This window comes from Megascapheus bottae, chromosome 10, assembly GCF_031878675.1.
Source record: "Megascapheus bottae isolate mThoBot1 chromosome 10, mThoBot2.hap1, whole genome shotgun sequence".
NCBI lineage: Eukaryota > Metazoa > Chordata > Mammalia > Rodentia > Geomyidae > Megascapheus > Megascapheus bottae.
The window spans coordinates 22,193,600-22,219,919 of NC_143518.1; the positions used below are offsets into that span (position 1 = coordinate 22,193,600).

At 47.2% G+C, this 26,320-nt stretch overlaps 1 protein-coding gene across 1 annotated transcript; it reads right to left on the reverse strand.

Annotated features, from left to right (window-relative positions):
• Positions 1–2,780: 2,780 nt before the first annotated feature.
• On the reverse strand, positions 2,781–26,320 carry Tor3a (torsin family 3 member A). The gene is made up of 6 exons (XM_090340350.1): positions 26,060–26,320; positions 25,511–25,627; positions 22,655–22,920; positions 20,712–20,890; positions 4,499–4,623; positions 2,781–3,660 (listed from the first exon to the last, which is right to left on the reverse strand). The coding sequence occupies exons 1-6, from the start codon at positions 26,313–26,315 to the stop codon at positions 3,410–3,412; spliced, it is 1,194 nt and encodes a 397-aa protein (XP_090196476.1). The 5' UTR covers positions 26,316–26,320; the 3' UTR covers positions 2,781–3,409.

Genomic DNA, 26,320 nt, shown 5'->3' on the forward strand with positions numbered 1-26,320 from the left:
TGTATCTGTCTAAACAATTTGTGTAAATAACTGGCTCCCAGGCAAAATCCAGCATGTATTAAAAACATCTAGCTTTCAAGATCTAGCTCTTAGCCCTTCTAGCACTAAGGAAGGGGGTGCCACTCCATCCTCTTACCCCTCTCCAGCTGTCTTAAACCTTCTTCACATGGCCACTTTTAAGCATTCTGTGTACTGTCAATGGGGCATTCCAACCTCTCAAACCTTTCCCAGGTTTCACAGCTCAGCTTCAGAGTTCCCCACATGTCTCCACCTTTTTTTTTTTTTTTGGCCAGTCCTGGGCTTGAGCTCAGGGCCTGAGCATTGTCCTTGGACTTTCTCACAGCCAGAGCTCTACCACTTGAGTCTCAGCACCACTTCCGGCTTTTTTCTATGTACATAGTATGGAGGAATTGAATCCAGGTCTTCGTGCATGCTAGGTAAGTACTCTACCACTAGGCCACACTCCCAGTCCACCTTTTTTTTTTTATACTGCAAGAATTTTTTGTTGTATGTTTTAATAGTCTCACATTTCTGCCCTGCCTCTGTCCATGATCCCCACCTATTCCTGGTAGCTGGCATTAGATATGTACCAGTTATGCTTTTGGTTGAAGTGGAGGTCTTGGTAACCTTTGCCAGAGTGGTCTCAAACTGGGATCTTCCTGAGTCTGTAGGATCTGGAGGATTCACCCCAGGTCCAGACCTTCTGCCCACTTCTGGTCTCTTTAATATTACCCTTAAAAATATCTGGTATTTCAGGTATGTCATTGGTTTCTGGCTTTCTATAAGTGGATTATATTTTATGTTCAGATCCTACTGTATTAAAAATGTTGTCCCTGGGCTATATGCATAGTATGTAAGTATTTTCTTCCATTCTCTAGGATATCTCTTCATTTTATATATTTTTTTTTAAATTCTGGGGTCTTACTGAATTTTTATATTCTAATGGGTTTTTTTTGGTGTGTGTACATATATGAAGTATTTCGGACATTTTATAAGACCATGCCATCTGCAACAGGGACATTTAACTTCCTTTTTAATTTGAATTCTTTTTCTTCGTTTTGCTTAGTTTCCCTGGCTCAGACTTACAGTGCTATTTTGAATATCAGTTGTGAAAGTGGGCATTCTTGTCTTATTCTGCATCACACATGAAAACTTTTCGATTTCTCTCCCTTCAGTGTATTACCTATGGTTTGTCATCTACCACCATTATTGTGTTGGGATAGATGTTCCTTCTATCCTTAATTTGTTTGGAGTTCTTATGAGCTGATGAGTTTCATTATAAGCTTTTCCTGAATCTACTGAAATAATGTTGAGAACAGACTCTTGTTATATGTAGCTTGATCTAGGCCAGAACTTGGTGAATGAATGTAAAACTCAAGCTGGCCTTGAGTTCTGAGCCTCACTTCTTTAAGTGCTGGAATTTCACGTTTACCTCACCATACCTGGAATTCATTCATTCTGTCAGTCGTGGGGCTTGAACTCTAGGCCTGGGTGCTGTCCCTGAACTCTTCAGTTAAGGCTAGCACTCTACCACTTAAGCCACAGGGCCACTTTGGTTTTCTGGTGGTTAATTGTAGATGAAAGTCTCACAGATTTTTTTTGCCTGGGCTGGCTTTGAACTGTGATCCTCAGATCTCAGTCTCCTGAGTAGCTAGGATTATAGGCATGAACCACCAGTGCCTGGCACGAAAGCCCATGAGACTCCTATCTCCAATTAACCACCAGACAACCAGACATGGTGTTGTGGTTCAAGTGGTAGAGTACTAGCCTTCAGCTGAAGAGCTTAGGGACAACACACACACAGGTCCAGAGTTCAAGCCCCGTGACTGACCAGGATAGTTTCTTTTTTGCCTCAGACCTCTTAGGAGGCTCAGGAGCATGATGGCTTTTGTAAGTCAGGTGGGAAGGCATAGAGACACTTCTCTAGAACACTGAAACAGACCTCAGCCCAGCAGGTGCATTTTCTTTGTAGACTAGCATTGCTTTCCTGCAAGGTATTTATATGAGCTGAAGGAAGGAGTAGAGAGTGTCAGGTAAAAGGTGAGACTGTTAGGAGAAGGGGAAAAGCCTGTTAGCTTCTAAAGGCAGCTGCTGTTGTATGACTATAGACACACAATATGCTGTGTGGCTGGAACTATTGGTTCTTCCTGTCAGTCTTAAGATGTGACATTCAGATTCTGTATTTATGACACTAGACATAGCTGGCTTGTGCCAGAAAAACATAGACAACTGAGTTTCAGAGGCAAGAAACAGTCTATCATGGATTTGAAGTGTTTACAGCTAGTATTCTTCCAGAACAGCAGTGAGCAAGAAGCTAATACTAGCCCCTTGAATGTGCAGTTAGACCCGTGGGTCTAACTTGAGTGTGTACTGAATGATACCTCATTTGGCTGGATAGGTACTCCATAACCTTGTGATGGTCGAGTGCTCAAGTCCTAAGAAGAGAGGGATGAAGAGCACAATATGATGGAAAAGACCTGTGTTTTACACCAGAAGTGCCCTAGAGGAAAGTACCAGAAAAGGGAAAACTGTGGGAGGTACAATGGCACAGTACTGCTAGTGTGCGCCTTCCCCAGGTCTCTAGAGCACTGGGCTTGGATTGCTGTCCCGTCTGAGCTGGAAGGATGATGAGTGTGGTTACATGTGCAGGCACACTGGTGAGCAGACAAAGCGGCAGCCAGCCTGCCCTTTGAGGCAGGTCTGCCCCTTGCCCACCATTCCCTATCAATCAGCATTAGTGAGTTTTGCTAAGCCACCAGTAAGAAATGAGGCCAATGATGTTAGAAAAATACAAAAGTTTAATCTTCACATATGACATTCAAGGCTTCTATTTTTTTCAATATAGCTTCTCCTGCCCATCTGCTAGGATTACAGGTATACATTATCACCACACACAGCTAAGGCCCCTAATCTTCTTTTTCTTTTCTTTTTGCCAGTCCTGGGGCTTGAACTCAGCCTGGGCTTTCTCAAGGCTAGCACTCTAACACAAGGCCACACTCACAGCCCCCTAATCTTTTTTTTTAAAGAGAGGGTGCTTTACATTTACAAGATTTAAGTTTCCTCTGTGCACCTTTCTCAGGCTAAATAAAGTCTTTGCTGCTGATCTGTTCATCCACAGCTCAGTTTGTCCTACAGGAGGAAGAACTGGAAGGCAGACAGATCTACAAGCCTGCAGACTCTGGCTGTACTCCCTACTTTTGGCCATAGAACTTCGCTGTTCCGTAACCCAACAACCCTCCAGCTTCTTGGCATGCAGGTCTTTAAGGCACCAGGTGATTATATGAACTGTCTCTGCTTCTAATTACAGGCCATCCTTGTCCATACAAGCTGTGTGTTAGTGATTGCTGGTCACTAACCGGTCAGGTCTGTTAGTAGAAATGGGCTGTTTCAGGAATCCTTGGAGTTGCTGTCAAGGCAGGAAGTAATTAATTCTCTGGGAAATTGATTTGCAGCCCTGAGAGGAGAAGAGTTGCGCCTCCTTAGGGACATAGGTCATCATCTTGGCGATTTCATCCAGAGTGGCTTCTGTGTACTGGAGCTCCTGACTCATGAAAGCATCACGTGCGCATAGCCTCACGTGACGGTACTCCAGTGGCAGGAAGGGGACAAAGAAGTCAACCAGGTTTTCCTTTATAAGACAGCTGTGTCCAAAGCCACTCTCTGAAATCAAAACCCAAATTTAGTCGGGTGGTGGCTGAGATTGAGGGGGTGGCAAGTTCCAGCCCAGTTGGTAGAGAAACCCCCGAAACACCATCTTAATCACTAAAATGCCAAGCAGGGAACCCACTCGAGTGATAAAGCAGTACCAGCAAGAAAGTTCAGTAATTATAAGGCTTGGAGTTGAAATCCTAGTACCAGCCAAAATAAAAGACCCAAAGTTCAGACCTGGAGTCTGAACCTAAGCTGGTATTTTAAGTCATCCCTAAGGCCTAGCAAAAGTTGATTTTGGTATACCAGTCCCAGGATAGCAGTCTGTTACAGATGCCAGGAGCTAAATGGCGGTGTCTGCTTGAGGTAAACAATGCCAGGGTTTTTTTTGTTGATGCTTTTGTTTTTAGCCAGTCCTGGGGCTTGAACTCCAGGACTAGACAATGCCCTTAAGCTTTCTCAAGGCCAGTGCTCTACCACTTGAGCTACAGCACCACTTCCAGCTTTTCTGTGTGTGTAGTACTGAGGAATCAAACTCGGGGCTTCATGCATGCTAGGCAGGCACTCTACCACCAGGTTTAAAACAGGCTAGTACAGTGTGAACAGGGAGGGGCTTGCTTTGATAGCTGGAAGGATACCCCTGAGGTTCTCAAAGTGAGCTTCTGTATTTTCAGAGAGACTGCCACCATTCTGTCTAAAAGCATTTACAGGAAAGGAGTTAAAGTTTTGGCACCTGTGCCACCCTACATTGAGATGAGAGGTGATTATGGGGCGTTCTCTGGGGTTCAGCACACAGCATAATCACTAAAGCTGTTTTTCTGGGAGGCAGGCAGGGAAGTCATCTCCTTACCGGTGGACTCCGTGATCTCCGCCTGGAGGTGGGCCTCCAGGTGCTTCATGGTGATTTCTTCCCGGGACTGTCCAGCCTGAAGCAAATTCAGCACCCCCTCATTGATGACATTGCCCCCAAGGTTGCTGGAAGAGACCAGGATTGTTGAATAGATTTGTCTCATTTTTTTGGCTGTACTGGATTTGGCTTGGTGTTGCTAGGTAGGGAGCTGCTTTACCGCTTAAGCCATGCCATCCTAGTGGATTAGATACCTTCATTTCCATACTTCCTTCCACCTGAGACACCTGACCACTATGAGATGGCGGCTCTGGGACCTGTACTCTGCAGGAGAGTTGTCACAACTCAGTAGCCTTCAGAAAGACCATGTCTTTTGACATGGAGTGACAGAGGCAGGATGGCTGGCAGTGTGGGAATCTCCTTTGGGGGCCTTAAAAAGCCCTCTGTCATTTGGTACATGAGACACATCCATCTGAGGTGCCTACATGAATACTTTTGTATGACTTATGAATGTTAAAATATCCAAATGGTTCTTGGCTAATTGATGGCCCACCCCTGTAATTCTAGTTGCTCAGGAGGCTGAAATCTGAGGATCCCAGATCAGAGTCAGCCAAACCCAAGACTCATCTCTTGTTAACCAGGGCTTTGTACATGAATTAGGTCCTTAAACAAGAGTGTAAGGCTGTCAGTTCAAGCCCCACATCAACACAACAAAGAAAAAACACCAACTTGTGAGCCTGGCTAAGGTAAGACTGGATTCTTTGAGTTCTGAGGTATGCAAGCCAGATGTGTAAGGCTCCAGAACAGTGTGGCAAGTGCTGATGTAGAAATAGGTCTCCTTAGGATACCACTTCTACACTGTCCATAATGCAGACGGGAAGTGGCTGTCACGTGCCAGGAGTGCCTGTCTACTATAGGCAGAAGAGGTCTGGAGACACACATGAAAGCCAGACAACAAGGGTAGGAAGCATAGAACAGTTCAACCACTGGAGAGGTTGCAGAGCGGTTTACCAGTCAGGTTTATGTCCTGGCTAGAGGTTGCATGTGGAGCAGCTGTGAGGTGGTTACAGAAAGGTACTCCCTAAGCTTTTTACCAAGTCTGTTTAGAGATGGATGGAGAATTAAGTTTAGGCAAGACACCATGCATTGCAGAGGGGGCAGATGTTTGCTGGGGGCACTTCGCTATCTATCCCTCAGCAAGGGAGAGATGGGAAATTTAAGCTTGGTTTTATGTAGCTTTTGTAGGCAAGTTCTCCCTCTCATTTCTCTGCGTCTCATCTGATGCACTGAAATGAGAGCTAGGGTAGAGACATAGAAGAAATGAAGGAAAGACAAACCTAAAGAGCCACCATCTGAGAAGATGAAAGGAGGCATTGAAGATCTGGAACCGAGATCATGTCCTTTGGTGTCCTGCATAGCCATGTCCCTCCTGCTATCCCACTTCCACACTGGAAAACTCATTTTTCTCCCCCTTGAACCAGTTTAGCCAGGAGCAGGGGTGTAGTAACTGAAGAATGGAGAGTGCAAGCAGCAAGTTAAGGAGTTGGGAACTCCCTTCCTCTCCTGCTCTAGACATCTTCCGGTGCATTAAGGCACCGTGTTCCTGTGGGCAAGACTCCCTGTGTCCCCAGTTTGTGGGAAAGAGGCTTCCCTATGAAGCAGGGAAGCCAGCTGCCCCCTTCCTGAGTCCTCAGCTTTCAGAAATTACCAGCAGCCAAGTTCCTCCTAGCTGGAGGAGCCTTGAAAAAATGAGGATAGTGCCTATCCCTAACTCAGCAAGACCTCCTTCCCCTTCCCCTACTCCTGGATGAAGAAGCTGCCGACAACACTCGCCCGCTTCCTCTCTAGGCACCTATGCTAGCAGACCCGCTGGGAGGCTCACTGAGCCCAGGACTGCAGCAGAGGCAAAACTGACTGCATTTGCCTTTTCCACAAGAAGTGGACGCAGGTAGCCTCCACTGGCAGAGGCTGCACCGACAGCAAGCTTCCAGGGATTGTGGATAAGTCACAACAGCCTAGGAACATTGATTCGTGTCTTCCCATTTGTACCCAGAAACCCAGCAGACACTGTGAGCAGCTGGCCCTCCGTGTTTTAGGTGGCTATCTCAACATCTGCCCACACATCTCCCCCTGTTCTGCATTTTCCCTCCCTCCTGCAGGACAGCATGTTAGCTGGGAGCCCTGTCTTCACTGCCCCTTTCATCCTCAGCGCCACCACTCTGGTACCAACACACCCTCCCTTCTCCCTTGCAGTTCCTTGCTACCACCCAATTCATGGCAGATGTTGCCCTGGAGCACCTCAGTTCCTTTTACATCCTCCCCGGCTACCGACCACCATCTGAAGCAGCCAAAGGACCACTAATAAACACCACCAGCTCAGTCTTTCCTGAACAACAGAAATAGATTTAAATGATGTCTTTGTACTTTAGTGTCGGGAGCAAGAGTGGAATCAAACTGTACTTTGATTTGCATCAGATAATTGCTTGATTGTCTTATTGCTTTTTGGCCTTCTCCTGTTCAATTGATCTGAGATTTACCATATGAATGTAACCCCCAACAGTTCCCTGATTAACCATCTGGATGTAACACCTGGCAGTGCCCTGGTCTCAAGAAGGGATATAAACTTTGAGTTAAGAATAAACGCGGCGGCAGTTTTTGCTTGGGCTGCAGACCTCCTGGACCCGATGTGTTTGTCTCTCTTCTAATTTTTCCAGTCCCTGCCCCTTATTTCAGGAACCCCAATTTGCTGCCGGGAGGCCCCGGCATCTGGCGCCCGAACAGGGACCTGAAAATCTGGGACGAAGGTGAAGGACCCCTCCCTGTGGTGAGTAACACATCGTAGGACTATTAAGAGAGTATAGTCAGGAGTAAAAATTATGGGTCAAGCTAATAGCCATGGGTTATTTCTACCGATCTTAACAGGCCTATTTGAAGCCCACGGAACGTGGGTGGAAAAAGGGGTGCTTCAGAGCTTCCTACAGTTTGTCTAGGAGGCATGCCCGAGGTCTATAGAGGAGGAATTCCAAAAAGCCTGGCATCGGATAGGAAAAAGAATTCAAGATTATTATGATGTATATGGCCCCGAAAAGACCCCAATAGAGGCTGCTACTGTATGGAATTTAGTAAGTGAATGCATAAATCCTCTACATGAAAATGCTGAACTTAATCTTGAATTAAGGGAACTTTATGAGTTAAAGGACCCTTCTGAAGAACCTGAGGCTGAGCCATATGCCGCAGCCCAAGAGAGTCTAAGTGAGATCTTGAAAAGGGAACAACAACCAGTAGATATTGAGTATCAGAATTCAGGTTTGAATACCAAGGAGGAAAGTTATGATGAGTCATTGGAGGGCCGGGTGGCTACGATAGAGAAGAAGTTAGAAGAAATGCTACATCTTCTATCGAAAATGGGGACAGAGCAGAGAGCCCCCCCAGAAGTAGGAAAGAAATATGACCCTCAGGCCACTATGATGTCTGATTCTAAACCTTACCCCTCACACCCACCGCCTCCAGCTGCAGCCTTACGGCCTCAATCCCTTTCTCAACCTTTAGGCAAGCCTAAAGGCCCTAGCAACAAGTCCCTTTTAACAGGCACTACAACCAGGCACAGTGCATCGCAATTAAACCTGACTCAGGCTGCTAGAGAGAGGGAAGGTATTTCAGGGCCTCGATGCTTCCCTAGTTTAGTTGATCATGATGAACAAGTATACCATCAACCTGTTCCTGTTAAACTATTACAGGATTTAAAAAATGCCTGCTCCCAATATGGGCCAACTGCCCCTTTTACTCAAGTAATATTGGAGGCCGCGTGTGCTGGTATTGCATGCCCAAATGACTGGAAGCGGCTTGCCAGAGCATGCCTTAGTGCAGGAGAGTACTTATTATGGGAGACAGAGTTCACTGCACAGTGTCGGGCTAAAATTGAAACAAATAGGTCTAAGAACCTGCCTTACACTGTTGATCAGTTGTTAGGAGAGGGAACCTATAAAAACACCGAAGATCAATTGGGTTATGCAAAGGAGGCCTATTTACAAATAAATGCTGCGGCGAGAGAGGCTTGGAAAAGGTTACGCAATTCCAATCGTACGAAAAATCTAGTAGAAGTTAAACAGGGACCGAATGAACCTTATCTAGAATTTTTGTCTCGATTAATGGAGACTGCAGACTGCCTAGTACAAGATGAGAATGCAAGAAAGAGTATAGTTAGACACATAGCCTATGAAAATGCCAATGCCGCCTGTCAGGCGGCTATCAGACCCCATAGGAATAAGGGAGGAATCACGGACTTTATTTCACTGTGTGCTGATATTGGACCCTCCCATGTACAAGGCCTTACTTTAGCCGCCGCTCCTCAAGGAAAGACTGTTACTGAGTCTCTAAAATATAGAGATCAGCGGCATTCTCGGGATGCTAGACCCCCAGGGCGTTGCTTTTCTTGTGGACAAATAGGACATTGGATGACGCATTGCCCACGCCAGGCCAGGCAAAAGAGAGAAAAATCACCTGGCACATGTCCACGCTGTGGTAAAGGGAAGCACTGGGCTAAAGATTGCAAGTCAGCAACAAATCGCAATGGCCGCCCGCTTTCGGGAAACTGGAGAAGGGGCCAGCCCCTGGCCCCGCAAAACCATGGGGCAGTCCCTCCCTCTTCTCGGCCACAAGTGCATCTTCTAACAACCCCCCAAGATCAGTCTCCAGCCTCCTCCGTGCCACCCCAGGCAGTGCAGGATTGGACCTCTGTTCCTCCACCTGCTCAGTATTGACCCCAGAGATGGGGACACAAGCTCTCCCCACAGGGGTCTTCGGCCCCCTTCCCCCGGGAGTGGCTGGATTGCTGTTAGGGCGAAGTAGCTCAGCCCTTAAAGGGATACAGATTACACCTGGCAAAATTGACCAGGATTTTACTGGAGAAATCAAAGTTATGGCCTCTGCCCCGAAACACGTGGTATCGATCCCAGCTGGTCAAAAATTGGCACAACTAATACTCGTCCCTTTACCTCCCGGGGAGACTACTAATTCCCCATGTGGACAGAGAGGATTTAGATCTTCTGATATCTATTGGGTACAAGGCATAAAACAAGAGAGGCCTGAGATGACTATATTTATACAAGAAAAGCCCTTTAAGGGAATATTAGACACTGGAGCAGATGTGTCTGTGATATCTAAGAAACATTGGCCAGCCCAATGGCCCCTGACAACCTCTATGACTTCCCTACAGGGGGTTGGGCAAGCAACTGACCCACAGCAGAGCAGTGCAATCCTTGTTTGGAGAGATGAGGAAGGGCACTCTGGTCATTTTCAGCCATTTGTCCTGGATCATCTGCCAATTAATTTATGGGGTCGTGATATCATGGAAAAAATGGGAGTGTATATGTTTAGTCCTAGTGCTGCGGTCACTAAGCAGTTACTTGATCAAGGCCTCCTCCCCTTTAGGGGACTAGGCCGAGCAGCACAGGGGGAGCTAGAGCCGCTCCAACCCCAGTCTCGCCCTACGAGACAAGGATTAGGGTATTCCTTAATGGGAGCTGTCGTTTGTCCTGCCCCTCATGCTGATCCCATAAATTGGCTCTCTAAAGAACCGGTATGGGTCGAACAGTGGCCTCTTTCACTAGAAAAGATCATTGCAGTACAGCAGCTGGTACAGGAACAGCTGGACTTGGGGCATGTGGCCCCTTCTAACTCTCCATGGAATTCTCCAATTTTTGTTATAAAGAAAAAGTCAGGTAAATGGAGGCTGTTACAGGATTTGAGAAAAATAAATGCCACAATGGAACTGATGGGGGCCCTACAGCCTGGCTTGCCTTCACCCATGGCAATCCCAAAGGATACTTATAAGATTATTATAGATTTGAAGGATTGTTTCTATACTATACCCCTGGCGCCTCAAGACTGTAAGCGCTTTGCCTTCAGCGTCCCCTCTGTTAATTTTAAAGAACCCATGAAGCGATATCACTGGCTTGTGCTTCCACAGGGCATGGCAAATAGCCCAACTTTATGTCAAAGTTTTGTAGCTAGAGCCATTTCTTCCACTCGTGAAAAATTTTCTTCTGTTTATATTGTTCATTATATGGATGACATCTTGTTGGCTTGTTCTGACCCTATCGTTGTACGACAAGCCTTTGGACAACTAAAGCAAGATCTGAGCCTCTTTGGCCTTATAATAGCAGCTGAAAAGGTTCAGGAACACCCCCCTTTTACATATCTAGGCCATATATTAGGCCCACACTATTTTAAAAGCCAAAAAATACAATTAAAAACTTCACACTTAAGAACTCTTCATGATTTTCAGCAATTCTTAGGAGATATAAATTGGCTTCGGCCTTATCTAAAGCTCTCCACAGGAGAGTTAAAACCCCTCTTTGATCTCTTAAAAGGAGATACCAACCCTACATCCTTGCGCGAATTAAATCCTGACGCCAGGAGGGCCATCCAAATTGTAGAAAAGGCAATTTCCCAGCAACAAATGACCTATTGTGACTATTCTAAACCCTGGGGAGTTTACATTTTAGCTACTTCTCACTCCCCAACTGCTGTATTGTGGCAGGATGGCCCATTTTTATGGCTTTATCTACCATCAACACCCGGCAAAGTGCTGACCCCCTACTACGAATTGGTAGCTAATCTGATACACATGTGCCGAGTGGATTCCCGTAAATATTTAGGTCAGGAACCTCATTTTATCTGTGTCCCATATAATTTACAACAACAAGATTGGCTATTCGCCCATTGCGATCCTTGGGCCATTGCTTGGGCCAATTATACGGGAAAAATTTTGCATCACTACCCGTCTAACAAACTTCTCCAATTTGCTGCGTGTCATACGTTTCTATTTCCTTCCATAGTACAGGCCTCGCCTTTATCTTCTGCCGCTTTGGTATTTACAGATGGATCCTCAAATGGAACGGCTGCTTTGACCATTAATGGGAAAACTCAATCTTGGGTTACAGGTTTTTCCTCCGCCCAAGAGGTGGAATTAGAGGCTGTTTTACAAGCACTCGTCCTGTTACAAGACGAGCCCTTTAACTTATACTCAGACAGTCAATATGTAATTCGTGCTCTTCAAGTCATAGAAACTGTTCCCTTTATTGGAACTACTAACTCCAATATTCAGACCCAATTTCACCAAATACAAACTTTGCTTTGTTCTCGCAACCACCCCTGTTCTTTTGGCTTTGTTCGAGCTCACACTAATCTTCCTGGCCCTTTAAGTGAGGGCAATGCGGTCACTGACTCTGCCACCAGAGTTTACTTAACTCAGGTTGAACTTGCTAAGCAGTCACATGCCATCCACCATCAAAACAGTCGAGCCTTGCGCCGACAGTTCAAATTATCTAGAGAAGCCGCGAGACAAATAGTTAAGACTTGCTCCAACTGTGTCCCTTTTTCACCAGCCCCCCATTTAGGTATAAATCCACGAGGACTGCTTTCTAATCACATTTGGCAGATGGATGTCACGCATGTTCCATCATTTGGCCGATTAAAATATGTTCATGTTACTGTAGATACTTATTCTAATTTTATCTTGGCCACCCCCCTTGCTGGGGAAGCCACTAAACATTGTATTTCTCACTGCATTCGATGCTTTGCTGTGATGGGGATTCCCTCGCAAATAAAAACAGATAATGGCCCTGGCTATGCAAGCCGAGCATTTCAATCCTTCTGCCGTTCCTATAATATCACTTATATTACAGGCATTCCTTACAATCCTCAAGGTCAAGGCATCGTGGAGAGAGCTAATGGATTATTAAAACATCAAATTGCTAAAATACAGAAAGGAGAGTCGTATCCCGCTACCCCTGTGAATATACTTAATCATGCTTTATTTGTTTTAAATTTTTTGAATTTGGATTCAAATAATGTATCTGCTGCTCAGCGATTCTGGGAAAAAAGAGAGCAGCGTGCTTTTGCCTTAGTAAAGTGGAAGGATCCCCTAACTGGTGCTTGGCATGGACCCGATCCTGTTCTAACCTGGGGTCGAGGGCATGTATGTGTTTTTTCACAAGGAGAAAATGACGCCCGCTGGCTGCCTGAACGCTGCGTTCGGATCGTGGAGAGTGACAGTGGCCATCCAAGCAGCGACTCACTGGGCCTACACCCCCAACCCTCCAGTGGTGCATCCTGCGATGTGGAAAGGACCTGAGTTATTTGTGCATGTCAATTGGGACTGCTACTGATCCACTTGTTCCACACATTCATATGAGCTGTGTTTCTCCTCCTTTTACTATTATGTAGGGACCTTTTAACATATTCATTGACTCTACACAATTTAATATGTGACATTATTTTGTCTTTACCATCCCTCTTCTTAATAACCTTTTTTGTAAAAGATGCCCAGGTGAAAAGCAAAGGCCTCCAGAGGTAAGTAGAAGTCGGCCGACCCCCTGTATGTCTGTGTTTTGTTTTATTTTTTTTATTTTATTTCATTTTATTTAAAAAAAAAAAAAAAAAAAAGGGATGCACTGTGGGCCTAAAATAGAGGCCTGGGTGGTCAAGGGACGCCTTGACCCCCCTTCCCCTTCTGAGTTTCTTGTCAATATCAAGGCATACCTGAGAGTCCCACCAGCAAGACATGTCTAAATCTAAAAATAGCTGTTAAATGTATCTGATTGAGTCCAATTTTCTTGTTATATGTCAATGTCTGTTTATTTAAAAGTCTCCGCTTCTCTGTCTTGTTCGTGTTACATATTTTTCTTTGTCCAGTTTTTGTCTTTAAAATTGGTACCATTTCCAAGTATGGATCCTTATGGTTTTTCTGTGCGTACTCAAGCACACATCCTTGTTATTTATTTGAACATTTCTGGACCTAGCATGGCCGCTCCCCCATGTCTGCAGTTGTAACAAGCCCTGGAAAAATAAACTCCAGCTAAGTTGCCTTGCAAAAAGTTTTGTTTCGAACCTGGTTCTCACCTGTAAGAGTAAAATTGGCAAAACTCTCTTGACACAAACTTCCGGAAATTGAACGGCCGATATTAATTTTGCGCGCTTTATGATCTTTGAGTATGAATGTGTGTGAATGAGTGAGTGAACATGTTCAAGGTTAAATTGTCAGCATGCTGTATAAAACAATGGATAAATTTATACTTAAACACAAAGACAATTGGGTAAATCTAAGCTTAAAACTTCAAGAAAAATATTAGGTTTGAATGTTTTACAATGTCTCAAAGAATTATTGTGTTGTCTTAAAGAAAAACTGGTAAATATTTTTCTAGATCCTGAAATCTGCATTTTATTGCAGGGCATACAGCTGTTTACATTGTAAACATTGTATCCTGTTCAGCACAGAGGTGTTAGGGAATTTGGGATTTATTACTTTAAGTTAAAGTTTGGAAACATGTATTAGAGATTTAAATGTAAAATTGTTCATTAACGTCAGAAACTTTGCCTGTCCTTTCTTGCAAACTGACACTAGAAATCTGATGGTAAAATGTGGATAATGTGATTAGTATTTTAAAGGAATGTTCTAAGTCCAGACTTAGACTTTTGGTGCACTGATGTCTATAGTTCTTGCATTAGGGAAAAACTGTTATTTGAGTTTAAACTGTTGTTGGAGTTTTAGACAGTAATCTAAACTGCAATTTTGAGCCAACCCCGGGCAAAGCAAAGTCCCTGTGAGATTGTGGTGTCTAATCTGGCAGCAGAGTGCTATTAAGGCAGAGTTGCTTTGGAGCTCGAAGCCGCAGAGTGCTAGCTCTGAGCTGAACAGCTGGGGGACAGCACTCAAGCACCAAGCTCAGGACTCAAAGTGGCAGGGTGCTAGCCTTGAGCTGGAGAGCTGAGGGACAGTGCCCGGGCCCTGAGTTCAAGTCCAGCAACTAAGCAAGTGAATTGCCAATGGGACATTTATCCCTGTGTGGAGAAACTCTACTGGGACACGATGCAGAAAGCCTCTGCTTGGATGGCAGAGTTGGTGTCAGATCTTAGTCACTTGTGCTTGGCCGATCAAATTAATCAGAGCCGGGAGGTCATAGAATAGTTTGTAAGCATGCCTTACTAATGCCCGTGCCTTTCATAACTGGGCAGGAACTTGTCAATCTTCTGTGATAGTGGGTAGTTTAAAGCCCTAATTGAGCGAAATATTTATTTATTTATTTATTTATTTATTTTTGACACCAGCCACAAATTCAGGAAAAGTTTGTGGATCTGAGACTTGTGTCTCTATTAATCTGTTTAGATCTGACAACTGAAGCATTGTTAAGGTTGCAGAAATTTAGTTCCCCAGACAATCAAGAAAAGGCCTTTGCAAATGGGTGCTATGTAACTACACTATTGTAGCCAAAGATGGTTCGTGCAGTTGTTAAATGTTAAATATGATCTCCAGTTTGGAGCAAATTATTATTCCTGATATCTAATCCTTGCAATCCCTAATAAAACAGGCTAGGCTTCTTAAGGTCCCTGGTCAAGCACAGAGACAACGCCCCTGAGTCAGCTTGAAGAAGTCACAGAAGCTGAATCTCCGCCCATCTATCCCCTTTAGATGAAGGGACCAGTCATTTTTGGAAAGTGAGACAGGATAATGAGATAATTAGAGATAGTGGAAAGAATAAAAATTGCACTTGTGTTTCTTTTAAAATAAAGATGGGGGATATGTCGGGAGCAAGAGTGGAATCAAACTGTACTTTGATTTGCATCAGATAATTGCTTGATTGTCTTATTGCTTTTTGGCCTTCTCCTGTTCAATTGATCTGAGATTTACCATATGAATGTAACCCCCAACAGTTCCCTGATTAACCATCTGGATGTAACACCTGGCAGTGCCCTGGTCTCAAGAAGGGATATAAACTTTGAGTTAAGAATAAACGCGGCGGCAGTTTTTGCTTGGGCTGCAGACCTCCTGGACCCGATGTGTTTGTCTCTTCTAATTTTTCCATTCCCTGCCCCTTATTTCAGGAACCCCAATTTGCTGCCGGGAGGCCCCGGCATCGTGCCCTGGAGCACCTCAGTTCCTTTTACATCCTCCCCGGCTACCGACCACCATCTGAAGCAGCCAAAGGACCACTAATAAACACCACCAGCTCAGTCTTTCCTGAACAACAGAAATAGATTTAAACGATGTCTTTGTACTTTAGTTTCCTCATTTGGGAGGAAGGGTTGAATTCCCTTCCCCCACTGTGTAGCGCAGGCTCCTCTTCCTTCACCTTCTCAAGTGTGGGGGCTACAGGCATGTGTCATCACAGAGGCATGTACTCTCATATGCCTACATTTCATCAGTAAAATGAGAGAGGCTTCCCAAGCAAGACAGATGTGCAGAGGTTATTTTTTTACATGCTGAAGTACAAAGCCTGGGAGTATTACTCAGTTCATTTCTAAGCCCTTTCTATCCTGATAGAAACTGCCATTACTAGGGCCAGGAGCATGGGCTAGTAGAAGAGTGCTTGCTTAGCATGCACAAATGCTCTGGGTTCGATTCCTCGGTACCACATACACTGAAAAAAGCCTTGAGCAAAAGAAGCTCAGGGTCAGTACCCAGGCTACACTGTGGTAGAGTACAGGCCTTGAGGAAAGCCCAAGGACAGTGCTCAGGCTGAGCTCAAGCCCCAGGACTGGCATTAGTAGCCCTCTTGTAGCTTCAATAAGAAAATAACTCAATCTTCCAGTCTTGCCATGGGACTCCAGGGCCTTCCCAACTTGGTAGAAATGCATAGAAATAGTCAACATTGGTGATAACTAGATATTGGCCACAAAAATAACAGGCACCCCAATTCTTCCAACAGATGAGGGCTAAGCTAGAATACTGTAGCCCATCACAAAGCTTCCTGTATCGCCTGCCAACAAGTTCCAGGTGGACCAGTATACCAGGTGTGACGTGTGACAATTCTGTGGACTTCTAGTAACAACCAATCAGCTAGTCTCCTTCCTTCGGACTTTTCCTCCCTGCCATCCAATCCACAGGCTGAGGGGTCCTTTAGGTGGACCACCAGTAAAGCTTGCTTTTTATAAAAATCCCAATGCCACCATTTTGGCTTGTCTACACATCTGGTAGGCAGTGAACCCTGCCTCACAGCCTCTCTGCTTATTGTTGAAAGGCACAGATGCATGTCTCACTTCAAATAGCAAGTTCTGGATATTTTGGGGGAATCAAACTACAAATCCTGCGCTAGTATATGATTCCAACAACCTTGAGCTGGGAATGTAGCTCAGTGGTAGAGTGCTTGCCTAGCATGCTTGAAGCCTGGGTTTGATTCCTCAGAACCACAACCAGAAAAAGGCTAGAAGTAGCACAAGTGGTAGAGCACAAGCCTTGAGTAAAAGAAGCTCGGGGTCATTGCCCAGGCCCTGAATTCAAGCCCCAAGACTGGCAAAAGAAAAAAAAATCCAACTTTCATTGTAAAGATCTCTCATCCCTTGAACACCTGAGTATAAGGCCTAACAGGGAAAAGGTCCCCACCACCCCCTCAGGCCCCTGGTGCAGGAACTTCCTTCTGATGAATCCTTTTAAAGCCTTCACCCAAACTCTAGGCAACAGGCACACCTGGAGGCAGACATTTTCCCTTTTCTGAGGTCTAGTCCTGAACCACCTAGGTCACGCCATCTCCCACCCCCCTCCCTACTTACACTTGGACCCTGCCTGGTCACCTCTACTCCACAGACCCTCACTGCAGACAGGCCAACAGTTTGTTCTCCAGTAATCTCTCTTCTGCCTGGACCAGGTAGAGGTTTACTCAGCAAAATCTTACACTGAGACCTTTCAGGGAGATTAGAGAGCCACTTCAAGGCATGCTAGCCCACAGTGGGTAGCATGCAAATGTGGGAATCTATAGATGAGAGCCATGAGGTCTAATAAAGAGAACTGGAATGTCATTCTGTGACTCCCAGAAAGCCAGAGTGGCCAGAGAAAGATCAGTTATTCTGTATTCAGAGACCCAGGATTCTGCCCTAAATGTGAGTTCATCAAAATCCAAACTTCCCTAAACTCATGAAATGCTGTGGGTCTCCTAAATCAGTCCTGACTTGAAGGACCTCAGCTTCCTATCCCAGGTGCAGGCTAATTCTACACCCTACTTTCTGGGAAGTTAGAGAAAGACATAAATCTGTGCTAAACGTACCTGCTTCTTAAAGGTTGTTTGTCACATGATTGTTGCTGTGACTTCAAGGTTACTGTGATCTCACTCTTTCTGCACATACACCCTTGTGTCCTTCTCAATAAATACCTTGTAAAATGAACCCAGGACATGGGTTCCATGGTCTGGTGTCATTGTTGTCTTTTCCCCGGTTCTAGCGGTTTTCGACAGGGGAGCAGTGTGGTTGTCCATGGTTCCCCAGTCTGGGATGGACTGGAAGCTTAGTTCACACTGTATCCCACTGCACACACCTAAACCAGGGCCACTGGAACCCAAGACCACATTTTAATTCAAATGACCCCCTGAGCCCTTGTCAACATTTCCTCACTGGAGAGCAGAAATGACATCTGGCAGATGATGAAGTTAGTTAGCAGGTCAGCTTTTCCCAAGTCCAGACTCCACCTAGACAAGGTAGACTGTGATAGACTGTGTGGGCCCTGTCATTGTACCAAGGTTAGGTCACTGGGGGAAAGTACAGTGTTGTCTAGGGGATGGACAAAGGCAACTGTTTGCCTAAAATAGGATCAGTATATCACACTAGGCAATAGCCCAGCCAAGGGTTTGCTAAAACAGGTGAGTCAGTGTCACACCTAGTGGCACAAGTAGGGGAAAGGTGCCGGTTACATCAGGGCCTGAGCCGAGCATAGTGAAGTGCTGTGGAAGGTTCTTATGTACAAAAGTGAAAGAGCCTAACACAGAAGGTCCCAGCTATAGACTGCCCATCCCCAGGGAAGGAAGGGTCATGCCAGCCCCTCTTCCACCTGGAAAGGCTAAAGAAGCTACCTTAGGCATTACTCCAGCCCCTTTTCATTTTGGAGCCTCCACCTAATTCACACCACATTCCATCCAAGCTCATGCACTGAATGGTAGAAAACAGTTTAGAACCTGGGGAAGAGAACTGACCTGATTCTGGGCTAAGTTGTGCAGGAAATACCTCTTCTCATAAATTTCCTCCCTTGGGAGCCTCACCTTCTCACCCACCTCCCATTTCAATCTCAGTGGTAATCTCCCAAACCTGATTTACATGCCAGGAAGAATCTAGAAACATGGTCCCAGCAGTGTTGTATACGCCTTTTTCATGCTGTCTTCAGGGCACAGTTCACCTCTCTATTCTCTAGACCTGGAGCAAAATCACCTCCACTTCTCCCTCTGCTAGGAAGCCTTCACTACAGTCAGGAAGGAAGTACTTGCTTAAGTACTACTGGGGCATTCAAAATAGAGCCAGGTACAGGAGGGTCACACCTATAATCCTAGCTACTCAAGAGGCTAACGTCGGAGGACGGCAGTTTGACTCCAGCCAAGACAAAGTCTATGTGACTCCCATCTCCAAACCACCAAAAAGCCAGTGGCTCAAGTACAAATGCTCAGGAACAGCAACCAGGCCCTGAGTTCAAGTCCCAGGACCAGTACAAACAACAACAAATCAGAAACAACACACAAAGTCATTTCAAGGGCCAGATAGATAAATAGAAGCCCAGCTATAAATGGGTGCAGTGGCTCACGCCTGTAATCCTAGCTACTCAGGAGGCTGAGGTCTGAGGACCAAGGTTCAAAGCCTGGGCACAAAAGAACCTGTGACTCTTAACTCCAATTAACCTGTAGAAAATGGGAAGTGGACCATGGGTCAAGAGTAGGGTGGTAGCCTCGAGCTGAAGAGCTCAGGGATACTGCCCAAGCCAAGTTCAAGCCCCATGACCCCCTCCCCCTAAATAAGCACAGCTATGCACTCCAGTGGTCAAATCCTGTACCCAGACACCCCAGTACTCACATTAACAGCTCGGAGGTTTGGGGAGTACTGGAGTTTGAGGTCAGGGCTCTGTATTTGCTAGGCTGGCACTCTACTACCAGAGTCACAGCTTTTGTCTTCAACTGCAATCCCGCCGCTGTACCCAGCTAGCTGGGATTATAGCTACATTACCACACTGGGCCGTACAGCATGGTTTTTTTTTTTTTTTTTTTTTTTTTGGCCCCTTTCTCCTTCTGGCCCCGCTCGCTCCGGCCCCGCTCGCTCCGGCCCGGCTAGGCCCCCTTTCCAGCTCAGGTCCCGCTCGCTCCGGCCCCGCTGGCTCCGGCCCGGCCAGGCCCCCTCTCTAGCTCAGGCCCCGCTCGCTCCGGCCCCGCTCGCTCCGGCCCGGCTAGGCCCTCTTTCTAGCTCAGGCCCCGCTCGCTCCGGCCCGGCTAGGCCCCCTCTCTAGCTCAGGCCCCGCTCGTTCCGGCCCCGCTTGCTTCCGCCCGGCTCGCTCCAGCTTGCTCTTGGCCCCGCTCGCTCCGGCCCGGCCCTGCTCCTGGCTTGCTCTGGCCCCGCTCGCTCCGGCCCGGCCAGCTCTCGCTTGCTCCTGGCTCCGCTCGCTCCGGCCCCTTCTCGCTCTGGCCCCGCTCGCTCCGGCCTCGCTGGCTCTGGCTCGGCTCGCTCCCGCACGCTCCGGTCCCGCTCGCTCCGGCCACCACTCGGTTGGGCTCTGTTCACTTCAGCTCAGCTCGCTTCTTTCGCTCTCTGTCGCCGTCGCAGTCTTGTCTCTGCCACTTTTCCGGCTTGGTTGTGTCTCGTCTCTGCCACTTCCGGCTTGGTTGTGCATGTGGGATACCGAGGAATCGAACCCGGGTCTTTGTGCATGCTAGTCAAGCACTTTAACCGCTAGGCCAAACTCCCGGGCCCCAGCATGAATTTTAAGGTAGGGATTTCTTCAGGCCCGAAAAGAAATTGACCTTCGAAGTCTGGAGGGAGAACTGGCCATGCTGGACTTTCTTGGAACTATGATGTTCTCTGCCCAAATCTTCCATGGGAGTTTTCACAGCAGCTTTGAACTTGATTTGCAACTAATAGAGACTTGCAAGATGGAAAGATGTCTTTTTCAGGAGCGTTCACTGTGGGAGCAGCCCCTCTCTCAGAAAGATGCTCCCTTTTTCTCACTTAGTCCTGCACTTCATCCACCAACTTTGGCCTAGGTGGTCTGGGCCTTGGTCCAAGCCATGCTGATGGGGATGGATAATTGGGCCTGAGTGCCCCACCCTAGCTTTTACACAGTGAAGCTTCCGTTCCTGTTCCCTCCGTAAGCTTTAATCTTTCTTAAGGAGCAGGTTAGAGCCCCTAGATTTGAAACCCTCACACTGTCAGGAATGACCTCCCTTCCCCAGGCCCGGAGCTGTGCCCCCAACCTCACCTGAGAAAGAGAAAGATGGCCTTTGGAGGCTCAGCCTGGGGGCCTTTCATGGCCCAGCGCTCCAAGTGTGGTCCAAGGACCTCCAGCAGCCCAGGATGCAGCTTCTCGGCTTCATCGAAGATAAACAGGTTCTGGTGGCAGCTCTGCTGCGTCCTGAGGATCTGGCTCTGCAGTTGCTCCTGAACAGGACAGTAGAGAGCTGCTGGGGCGTGGGCAGCATGATGGGTCACCTGGGGCTGGGCTCCACCCCCAAGTCTATACAATCAAGCCTCCAGGGAAGCTCGGGGCTAACAAGCTCCCCAGGTGACTCTTGTGTATCTAGGTTGGGCAGCTCAACCTAAGCAGAGGGCAAGGGCCAGGAAGTTAGTGAGAAGCTCGCCCACCTGTGGTTGGAGCAAGCCCAACTCCAGCCCTACCATCTCCAGGATAAGGTCCAATGAAAGGCCAGCTCCCTGCCCGCCCCCCTGCCCTGCTCCAGAGGAGTCAGTCTTTGCTATGGGAATGAAGTCTGAGGAGAGGTTCAATTGCCAGAGGCAGCCCCAGTCCCCAGTCCTGCCTTCTATGCTAGGCTAAGAGCTTGGAGGGAGGGAGCAGGCAGCTTGCTTAGGGCAAGGCAGGGGAAGCAACCTGGAACCTGAGGACTCCCACCACGGGCAAGATCGCAAACTCTCAATTGAACAATGCAACTCTCAATTGAACAATGCGTCTTTGTGGTATTCGCTGGAGCTGGACACAGATATATTACTTGGGGAAGCTCCCAGCAGTCTCCACTCCCTGCCCATCTTTACCAGTCATCCAAGCAGACTTCGGGAACCATAGCAATTTGTCCACAAAAAGCAGGTAATTCTTTGTGGGAAGCCCTGCTGGTCAGCTGCTAGCGCTAAGACAGCCTGGATTCAGGACAGTTCAGTATGCCCTCAAAGGCCATAATGAAATTACCAAGTGACTCGGGCAAGCTCCGCCCTCATAGGCTCATCATCCAAGTTAACAGACTGCAAAAACAGGCACTGTCACCTCTGCTTACTGCAATGAGCTTGCTCATCCACTCACTTGAAATACTTTTCTGAATGGGGAAAAAAAATTGTGGAACAGAGGAACTTCCTGTCCCTAGTCTAATAAGCCATTCTGGAAGTTACAGAGCCTCATTACCTGATGAGAAAGGCTAGGAAGAGGAAGGAAGGGAGGTAGGAAGGAGAAAGAGGAAAAGAGTGTGCTCAGATTTGGCTGGGACCTAACTCCATAAATAGTGTTTCTCTAGCAGTGCTAGAGGCTTTGGGATCTATCCCCATATTAAAAAACAAAAATAAAAAAATAATGGGAGAGTGAGGGGAGGGGTGATATTGTGACCATCTCACTGTACTCATGGTCTTGCACTTTTTTCACTAAAGGCTATCACCTGACTCACAGCTCTACTTGTAGCCTTTCGCTGGTTGACTGTAGCTAAAAGTCACTTGGACTTTTCTGACTGGGCTAGCTTTGAACCTTGGTCCTTAGATCTCAGCTTTCTGAGTAGCTAGGTTTACAGGTCTGTTGATCTCTAATTCTGTAATCCTAACGAAGCTGTCTGGCCTCTCCTGTGGCTGTAGTGGAGGCAGCTCAAGGGAGCAGCTGGGAGTATTCGTCCTCAGGCTGCTCAGGGCTTCCTCTGTTCACAATGGACCGAGTAGGGGTAGTCATTTCAGCTTCTCCCGAAACAGTCACCTCTTCCATAGCCTCTCCAGAGCCCACCCCTTGCAAGCACTGGCTGGCCTGAACTCTAGGCCTGTGAGCTCTCCCTGAGCATTTCAGCTACCCCTGGAGCCACAGCCCCACTTCCCTTTTTCTAGTGATTAATTAAAGAGTCTCTCTTACTAGTGTTCTTTAGTTCTTTAGGCTGGCTTTGAACTGCAATCATCAGATCTTAGCCTTCTGATGGTCTTGTTCCCTGCAGTGCCCGGCCTCACCTTGTACAGGTCCACATACTTGGAGTGTGGAAAGTGGAAGGTGGCAATAAACATTTTGACGCAATCACTCCTCAGCCCATCTCGATACAGGTTCTCTGCCAGCATCCGTGCTACAAAGTTCTTGCCTGTGCCAGACCAGCCATGGAATGACAGAACCAGTGCCTTGTCTGGTTGGGACATCTCTAAGTAGCTCCTGATTGCTCTCAGGATCAGTTCTCTGGCCAAATGTTGGCCATGCAGTCGTGTTGTCAGGTCCGATTCTAGGCCTAAGGGCAGGAAAGGTGCCATAGGAGAGGCAGATGGCATGTTTCCTCTGGACCCCCAACCATTTCTGAGGTAAAATCAGTGACTCTGCATCCCATGTAGCTTCAGAACATGAAGCTAGAGAGGATACCTCTTAAAAGCAAGGACTCAAGTGTTATTTTCTGAAGAGTTTGAGAAATCAAGTGATTGAACTCAGGGCAGAGCTGAGGACCCATTCTCAAGACACCCCAGAATGAGTGACAGGGACCAGGGCTGAGATGTTTCCACTCCTTAGTTTCAAGTCTCCTTAAAAATGTCAAGAAGCCAGGATTTCATCCTCTTTCAATTTGGTACAGATGTGGGGACCCCATACCAGGCTGCCTTGCTATAATCCAGATCATGAGACTGGAAGCCAGGAGGCTGTGCTGCCGGCTGAGGTATAGCATTGCCACTTGGAGTTCCAATCAATCCATCTGGTCTACTACGCCAGCCCACAGGGGATGGTATGGAGCATGGAGTGAAACTCTGCTGGCATCACATTTCCCAACCACAGTGCCACAGAAGGGAAAATTAGTATTTGCTGCCCTCTCCCCCACACTCAGAACTGTGCTGTATCATATTTAATTTTCACACCAATTCTGTAAGGCAGACAGGAAATGACTTCCTAAAGTTTTTTGGGAAGAGATGAGATAGGAATTTTATATAGCTGTTCCTGGTTCTCTAGCCAGAAGGATTCCAATATCCAGTCCCCAGCAAAATAATTAGGTTAAGGGTATGGTTGCCTGTAATTCTAACTAACTAATCAGGAGACTGAGAGGAGGACTGAGGTTTGAGACCAGCCTAGACAAAAAAGTTTGAGAGGTTTCATCTCTAATAGCCAAAATGTGAGTGTAGTGGTATAAATTTGTTACCCTAACTGCAATTCAGCCAAAACAGGAGACTCACAGCCTAAGCTAGTCTGGGGGAAAAAAAATCAAGATCCTATTTGGAAAATAACAAAAGAGCTAGGTAATGTGGGTAATGGCTCAAGTGGTAGAGTACCCTCCTAGCAAGTCAAATGGCCCGAGTTCAAACCCCAGAAATTTTTTTTTAAGGAATAGAGATAATTATTTTTTCTTCTTTTTCTCAGGGTATGATGCCACTGAGGTATCCTCACTGACCCACAAAATGCATTTTACATTCTGTAGACATTTGCTGGCTATCAGCCTGAAAGGGACATTTTTTTCTTTTCTTCTTTCTGGAGACAGAAGTTGCCATCTAGTCGAAGCTGAACGTTAGATTTTCAATATTCCTGCCTCAGCCGCCTAGCGCTGGAATTATAGGGGTGTGCCACCATGTTCTGCTAGAAAGGGACATAAAAAAATCACAACCCACAAGTTTTGATCAGTTCCCTTTCTCAATACTGCCAGCCATCTGGCAGTATAAACTGTTCCAGTTTATAGAGACAGGTACTCTGAGCCTGATTCTCACAGGGTCAGGTAGATTTGTTAAGACTCAGAGTTCATCCTTGTAAAATCCTTAGCACGGGGCCTGGCTGGCAGAAGGATGTAGTAAGGAATGACAAGCAGAGGAAACCTCCAGCGTAGACAAGATAGACAAGGACAATCAGGAGTCTGGCTTTGTCCTACATCTGGCAGTGGCCCTTCCTCAAAAGCTGTTTACTAAAACAGCATGTCCATGGTATTCCCACAGATTCCAACAAGTTCTGAGCCCATAAAGGTCAATGGGTCTCCTGCACCCTTAAAAATAGGTAAATTAAGGAAATAGGTTTCTCTTCTCTGATGTAACTTAGTGTTGTTTCCAGCAACAGGATAGAGGGTTTGTGTGTAGTTCTCTATAGCTGGTTTTCCACCCGTAACACCAAAAGAAAAAAAGATAACCACTTAGGATTGGAAGTGCTTTGACCTCAGTTCTGGACTAGAGAATGCAAAAGCCCATTAATGGCACCATTAAAGCTGATGTTGTGACTGGCTCATTCCTGTAATCGTAGCTACTCAGGAGACTGACATCTAAGGATTGCAGTTTGAAGCTAACCTGGACCGAAAATCACTGTGAAACTTTTTTCTTTTGTCAGTCGTGGGGCCTGGGTACTACCCTGAGCACTTCCGCTCAAGGCTACCACCCTACCACGTTGAGCCACAATGCCAGCTTCTGGTTTTCTGGTGGTTATTTGGAGATAAGAGTCTCACAGACTTTCCTTGCTGGGGCTGGTTTTGAATTGAAGTCCTCGGATCTCAGCCTCCTTAGTAGCTAGGATAACAAGTACTATAAAATTATCTCTAATTAATCACTAGAAAACTGGAAGTGGCACTGTGGCTTAAAGTTGTAAAGGACTAGCCTTGAACAGAAGAGCTCAGGAACAGGACCTAGTTCCTGAGTTCAAGCTCCATGCCATCTCCCTGCCCACCCCACCCCCCCAAAAAAAGTTGTTTTTCCTAATGTTGGAAGTCCTAGCACCTCAGTGGAAGGTACTCAAATACCTACAGACTTCAGTTGATTTTGAGAGTTCCTGCTTAGAGGGGAGGTGAGCTGGATGATAGAAGGTCCTTGTACTGCAGCCAGCTCCTTAAAGTCACCCAGGCCCCCGCACTCCCGCCCTCCCCCAGGTCTAACCTGAAAAGTTGTTGGAGATCCGGCAATCTCTTCGGCCCTCACAGCAGTCCTGGAAGCTGCAGTACCACATGGTCAGCTTCTCCAGGGACCACTGACCCCACTGGGGCAGGTTCCAGCCTACAAATCGAGGAGCTGTGAGATTCTTTCATCCATGAGGCGGATGTAACAAACCCACCCCATCATTTTTCAGAGACTGGGCCAGAATTAAAAAGGGGGACCCAATTCCAGCTGAAGAGCTTGGCCAACTCCAAGTATGCAGCACTGCCTCCAGCAGCGGAGGGGCGGGGCGTCTCCAGCAGACCTTCCTCCAGGCCGTGGGGAGGGAGGGAAAGACCACACAGGAGATGGTGCTGCTGGAGTGGGCAGGGGACAGGTCAAGAGCGGGGTGTGTCTGAGGAGCAGGGCTTTCCTGATCCCCGGAGGCTGCCGCTGCCCACACTGCAAGCCTGATACGGATACTGGACGTCCGCCAGGTGGCAGCAGAGCCCCCCAAACTCCTCGCCGTGCTGTGCCTCCCGGCCCAGTGCGCCCGGAAAGCCAGGCTCTTACCCAGGGGGCGCGAGGTCGCCTCATCACTGTCCTCACAGTGGTCGGGCCACACCTGGCAGCTGAAGAGTGTCCAGTACCGCCTTGAGAGGGCACGGGCCGCCCTTAGCTGCTCCTCCATGCGCGGGACGCCAGGCCAGGACCACGAGGAGCCGGGCTCGTCGGCCTGCTCCCACGGCCTCCCGCGGTGCCCAGGCGTGCCCGGGGGGAGCAGCAGCAGCAGCGGCAGCAGCAGCAGCCGGAGCCGGACGCACTCCATGGCTG

Coding starts and splice junctions, on each gene's coding strand:
- Tor3a (XM_090340350.1), bottom strand. CDS start 26,315: ATGGAGTGCGTCCGGCTCCGGCTGCTGCTGCTGCCGCTGCTGCTGCTG. Junction 25,628..26,059: donor GGCGACCTCGCGCCCCCTGG/GTAAGAGCCTGG, acceptor CTCGATTTGTAG/GCTGGAACCTGCCCCAGTGG. Junction 22,921..25,510: donor GATCTCCAACAACTTTTCAG/GTTAGACCTGGG, acceptor TCCTGCCCTTAG/GCCTAGAATCGGACCTGACA.